The sequence below is a fragment of the Rhinolophus sinicus genome, chromosome 1, assembly GCF_057876585.1.
Source record: "Rhinolophus sinicus isolate RSI-liver-muscle chromosome 1, RSI-T2T, whole genome shotgun sequence".
Taxonomy (NCBI): Eukaryota; Metazoa; Chordata; class Mammalia; order Chiroptera; family Rhinolophidae; genus Rhinolophus; species Rhinolophus sinicus.
This window is the reverse complement of record NC_142501.1, coordinates 51,673,455-51,679,454: the sequence shown is the minus strand read 5'-3', so window position 1 is coordinate 51,679,454 and position 6,000 is coordinate 51,673,455. Positions and strand designations below refer to the sequence as shown.

The 6,000-nt window shown below is 50.8% G+C and overlaps 2 protein-coding genes across 2 annotated transcripts in view; one reads left to right on the top strand and one right to left on the bottom strand.

The window, feature by feature from the left end:
• Positions 1-3,594: 3,594 nt before the first annotated feature.
• On the bottom strand, positions 3,595-5,565 carry CCDC184 (coiled-coil domain containing 184). Its single transcript, XM_019748366.3, has one exon. The coding sequence runs from the start codon at positions 5,415-5,417 to the stop codon at positions 4,827-4,829; it is 591 nt and encodes a 196-aa protein (XP_019603925.2). The 5' UTR covers positions 5,418-5,565; the 3' UTR covers positions 3,595-4,826.
• The window catches only part of ASB8 (ankyrin repeat and SOCS box containing 8), a 30,096-nt gene continuing 29,657 nt past the window's right edge, over positions 5,562-6,000 (top strand). The window contains exon 1 of the mRNA XM_074325776.2: positions 5,562-5,950. The gene's annotated coding sequence lies outside the window, so the exon portion shown is untranslated. The remainder of the gene's footprint in view (positions 5,951-6,000) is intronic.

Below are 6,000 nucleotides of genomic sequence, written 5' to 3'. Positions count from 1 at the left end.
TGGGAAGTGAAGTGTACGGGCAAAACAGCACGCCAGGTCTTATTAGGGAGGCTCTGACGCCCCTCCACCCCTGGATTTTGTATTTAATTCAGGAAGTGATGGGGACATCATACAGATTTCTGAGGAGAATGAATGTGTTCAGAGCTGTGGTTTAGAAAGATTAATCTTCAGGATTATAGGTGTGTATGAGGCTGGGGGAGACGTGTTAGGAGTTTATCGCAGTTGGTTTTTATGTTCTCCAAATACGTTTTATTTATTCAATTTCCTCTTCTATCCCTGCCACCCACTATTTGGCAGACAGCCCGGCGGTTAGTAAGCATTTGGTAGTGCTTGCTGAATTGAAAGCCATAAATTCCCTTTGAGGGTCCCCTTGTAATGATCCCGCACCTCGCCAGGTGGCACCATTACGGCAGTATTTACAGAGCAGGCTTCTTTTTATAAGCACAGTGCTTCCAAGCAGAAAGGCTGTGTTTCTCTGGGGGAATTCACCTCTGGAAATAGTCGAGGTGGGAAGGCGGGGAGTGGTAGCTGGGATAAGAGTCAAGAATACTCCTTTGGTACTTCTATATTGTGTCTTATTGTAGCTGAGTGTCTTGGCTCAATTTCTATAGTGATGTAGATGGGGAAAAAATGCTTAGGAAAACCTGCCTTTCGAAAGATGCAGTTTTTTTGTCTCGTAAGAAGGATAGACTTAAATATATTTGGGAAAGAACTGTTCCTTATTTGTGGGGAAACTGGGTGAGCCATTTCATTATACATATCAAGCGGAGACCATGTCTGTGGTGATACTGAGTCCACATAAAACTGCGGACTTATGTTAGAGGCCAGTTTGCAACTCTTACAAAAATAAGCTATTTCTATTTCTCTAGTACAGATTTTAGTTGTGTCAGGCTAAAGTTGTAGCTTATTTCTACAGATGTGTATGTGTTTGTCTTTTGAGATGAAGAGCTAACCCTGAGAGATTTCCCTTAGACCGTGAGAGGTAGGAGTGCCAGGAACCGAAAGAGCTGTGATGAATTACACGCGGTGTTGTGTGGGGCCCAGACGTGAAGCGCAGCACAAAGCTACGGAGGGGACCATCTCCTCACCTCTGTGTAGCAGTCGTGCCCTGGCAGATTCTAAGTTTTTTTCTATTCTCAGCACATTCTAATGGATACCAGTATAATTTGGATTTGTTGAGTAGGTGGGGAGTAATCAGACTCATGTGAAGAGCTCCATTCAGTGTAGGAAATACCCTGGAGGCCCCAGGAAGCAAGGGTGTATTGCCAGTTCAGTATAGTACCAGTTCAGGCAGGATTTTTTCTTCTTTGCTTTGGTGTTTTTCAAGTTAAAAAGTCTCATTACTCTTTGGCTCACTGATTCTTTTTGACTTAATTCTTACCTTTAAGAATTAAGTTGAAATAACAGACCTTTTCTCTAGACAATGTATATACTTACATGATTTTTGCATTCAATTTCAAGGGGCTATGGCCCCTGAACTTCCATCGTGTCCCAGGTTAGGAATTTCATCTGAAACTCACTCATCAGGAGCATTCCAAATGAGAAATGCAAGAGGAGAGTGGGGAATAGGGAGGAAGGAAGAGGTGGGAGACTAACCTGTGTTGGATCCCTGTGAGACGCTGGTGCAGGTCACTGAAGGAAGGTGAAGAATTGCTTTTCCTGGGGAGATATTTTTTCTCTATCTGGACTTAGAAGGAATAGGTGGAAAACTTCTAGGAGGCTGGGCTAAGGGACTGATGACACATTTAGGACAGTTGGCATAGGAAGGGGAACCAAAATAGAGTCAAGGCTGCAAGGGTTCAACCAGACCCTTCTACAGAGGCTAAAAGGGCTGCACTGCTTTGGGATTCTCATCAGACTCTGCAGAACGTGAGCTATAGGGAACGGGAAAGAACAAGAATGGAGCTGTGTCAGGGAGTATCTGGGAACATCAGCTTCTTCCTCTCAAGGAGCAGGTCCAGAAGACCATCTTCTTGGTGCCATTCTTGTATTGCCATCCACTGGTATCTGAGAAGGGTCACCAAAACCTGAATTGCAATTCCTTGTTCCAATTGAAAAGATAAAAAAATGACTGAAAGTAATGTTATTTCCTTTTCAGGACTCTTAGACTCTTGATTGGGGAATAAAGGACTTTCTTCTCTGAAGATCCAAATAAAAGCGCAATTAATAGCATGGCTCTCATCAAGGGTTCTTTAAGTCAGAAGACCTGGGTTTAAGTTCTGCCAACTACTAGCTGTGTGACCTTGAGCAATTCTTGGAATGTGTTTCTGGAACTGTTAAGTGAAAATAATAGTACCTACTTTGTATAGTTGTTGGGAGATAATATTGGGCACGGTGTCTGGCACACAGTAAGTGCTCAATAAATGATAGCTACTATTGTTGATATTGGTGCTGAATACTGGAACCATAACAGGACCCTATCTCCTAGCCACTTCCAGGGACACATCCCCACTAATATGCTTTAGTTGCCTTCTCTAGGGCCCCAGCCCACATTCCCCAACCGCTGTACAACTCGAAGCTTCCTCTGGTCATACTATGTGTACAGGGCTGGCCCCCAAGACCTTTTTGGCCCATAACTGCATGACATTTATGATGAAAAGACCTATTTCAGCTTGGGAATCTCATCATCCCTCTTTACTTGATTATTCTGAAGGATAAGAGTTCTTTAGGTAGGGAAGGATTATATAAAAAGAGAGTTTCTAGAACCTTCCCTAGGTAGTTTTGTTTTCCCAGAAGAGCCAGTCATCACCATCACACCTCCCGACCCCCACCAAGAAAACTACATATAAGAAAACTAACATTTGCACAGACTTCCCAGGGGCCTTAGATAATTTTCTCCCCTACAACTTTTTGTCCCCATTTTACACATACAGAAACTAAGTCTCAAGAAGTCAGTGTTGGAACTGAGATTCTGTGATTCCAATGCTCTTTTCACCTCTCTGCCGCAAACAGCAGCAAACACACACACACACACACACACACACACACACCACCCTATTTCATTCTTCTCCCACATTTTGTTTGGGATAGCCTTGGGAAATCTCCTACGCCCAAGGGAGCTGACTAGAGCTGTTGTCAGTCTAAGCTCCCTGGGGAACACCTTACCGGCATTCTCCACTAGAGGCCGGAGGCAGTTATTGCGGTTTCCTTTGTGATGTGTCACTCTGCCCAGAGATCCCCGGCAAAACCTCCAGAACAATACCCTCTCCGGAAACCTCCCAGGAAACAGGTGTCATGCCTGCCATTCCAGGACTCAGATTTGGAAATCATTTATCAGGGGCCAGGTGTCTTCACTTGAAAAGAAGTCTCCTGTACATCTGGAGTTCTGGCTACTAAAAACCCTAATTAATTTGGGAGTCTCAACACGTACCCTTTCTTTTCCCAGTCCAGCTGGAGGTCAAGGTCCAGGATGGAAGGGAAAGCAGGTAGAGTTGGCAAGGACTGTCCAAACCAGGGCAGGGATGGTCAACTCCTTGGAACTGGAGGCAAGGAGAGAGGAGGGAAGGCATGGTCCCTGCGGTTCCCACTAAGTCCTGGTCCATGCAACGGGCCCAGAAGCCCGACCCTGACATCGCCCTAGGACCAGTCAGCAAGGAGGGGAGATGACACCTCTTTATTAAGATTAATACCAAGGAAAGCATTCAGAAGGAATACACAGAGGAGGAGGAAGGGCACACAAAGTCACCACTTGAGGAGATGGGAGGGAGGCACATCAGTTAAGAACCTCAGGACAGCCACATGCTCCATGCCCTGGTTGTGGGGGAAAAGAGGAAAGGAGAGGGGAAAGCGCCATGATAGCCAGGGGCTCACAGAAGGGTCTGAAGCCCCCTGAACCTAACACCAGAGCCACAAGCCCTGCCCCTAAGGGCTCACACACTACTACACAAGTCAACACACGTAACACACACAAGACATTATGGAGGCAACACCGAGAGGCAGCAGGCAGGGGACATATTGACAGGAAAGGAACTGAAGTTAAGCGGGTGTAGCCAGGAGAGAGACAGTTTTTGGCTGCGGCCCCCAAGAGTCCCTCAAATGTCCCCTAAATCTGGGCTGTTGCTGAACACCCCAAGTCTCTGCCTGTGAACTGGGCTCTTTGTTCTCTAAGCCCCAGTGGGTGGATAAAGCAATTCCAGATGAAGTCAGTGGCAAGGCAGGATCCGTTCTGCATGCAAAATCCTAGAGGTCGACCTATTATGTCTTCATGCACATTCACAGCCAGCTCCTCCCAGCCCAGGGGCCCTGGGAACCCCATTCTCTCAGATTCCTAGGGCTGCAGTTCCCTCCTCAAGCTTCCTTTACCAATCAGCAGCCGCAGAGATCTGTGAGGGGGAGAGGCTTCTGTAGAGCGCTGAATATCTTGGATTTCAGCAGAAGGGTAAATTTTCTGTTGCCAGAACAGAATACCCCAATTCCTTAATTTCTAGGTAAATCGTTAGAGACTATTTGCCATAGTCCTAGATAAGTCCTTTTTCATAATAGAAAAAGCAGCATTTTATTTACACAATTCAGGGGTTCTCCTGTTGGCTGGGGAGAGGGAAAGGAAGGTTAGAGGATGGATGGGAGAGTCCAGAGATGGGCGCTTCCTCTCCGGGAACCTCACCTTTCCGCAGTTTGCTACGTCTCGCATGGTTAGGCAGAAAGAATTCTTGATGCTCCCAAAGTCCTTCACCCTATCGATCTTTCCTCCAGGGAGTCTTTCTCTGCCTGACCCACAAGAGCAGCGATCCGAGTGAAGCGTGCTGCACCGCGCGGTTGAGTCCGCTGGCGTCATGCACTCGGAAACCCAAAGCCAGCCCGGGAAAGTAGTGCCCCTCGGAGTCCCCTCACAGGGAGGCCTCGCCCTCCAGCTGCAGCAGGGTAATGTCGGGCAGATCGAGGGGCTCCACAAGTGGCCCGGCCCCACCAAGGAGACCAGCACGGGGGCTCTCGAGGCGCTCACAGTGACTAGTGGGTGTGGCGGAGCGGGGCATCTTCTTTTCGTCCTCTTCATCGTCGTCTTCCTCGTCCTCAGGATCTCGACCCAGCAAACCGCTGTCCTCGATCCCAGGAGAAGGGGTCTCAGGTTCTTGGGGGGCTGCCGGGAAGCTCCCCTGGCCGCCGACCACGCCCAGGCCACCCTGGCGGGGCGCCGTGGTCATAATCTGGCACATGGAGACGATGGCCCGCTGGTTGGCGCACACGTCGTCCGAGAGCACCTGGATGTGCGAAGCCTGCTCGTCCAGGGCCCCCCGCATCGCCCTCACGTCCTCAAACAGGGCCTGCAGCTGGGCCTTCAGGTGCTCCATGAGTTCCTTCATGCCGCCGTTGTACTCGCCGGAGATCACGTCCCCCACGGCCGGCACGGTGGACACCTCCAGAGGTGCCGGCATTTCGCCGCCGTCCTTGGTCATGATCTCCAGCAGACCGTCCTCCATTGAATGGCAGAAGCGGGCGGTGGCCGCTCTGGGTCCGGTCCAGCCCGGCCTCCAGAGTGGGGGAGGGGCGGGGAGGAGGCGAGGTCCCGGGAGGGACTGGGAGGAGCCGAGGGAAGGGGCAGCTCCCGAGAGGGGCGGGGAGCCGACGTGAGGAGACGAGTCCCGGGCAGAGGCCGCGGCAGGATCCGGGGAGGCCCGGAAGAGCCTGCGGGACGAAGACCCGACGAGAGTCCCAGGGCCGGCGTCTCTCCCGCTTGCCCCGGGGCGAAAGTGCCGTCTCTTGCTGCCTCGCCTCCTGAATTGCGCTCGTGTCAGCGCCGCCCTCCCGGAGCCACGAGCAGCAAGTGCCCGCCGATTCCCTGGATCACAGAAGCGTTCGCGAAGGGACCCGGGTCGAGGCCAAGGCCAGCAGCAGGTCCAGCTCGGGACTCCCCCCCGGCCATTAACTGGCAGCGCCTGCAAGTGTGACAGGAGCGGCAGGGGCGGGCTTCCCAGCAGCGCCGCGGATGCTCCCGTTTCCAAGGCGACGCACGGTACGTAAATGACGTGTCTCCATGGCAACCAGGAAGTGGAGAAGAAAAGG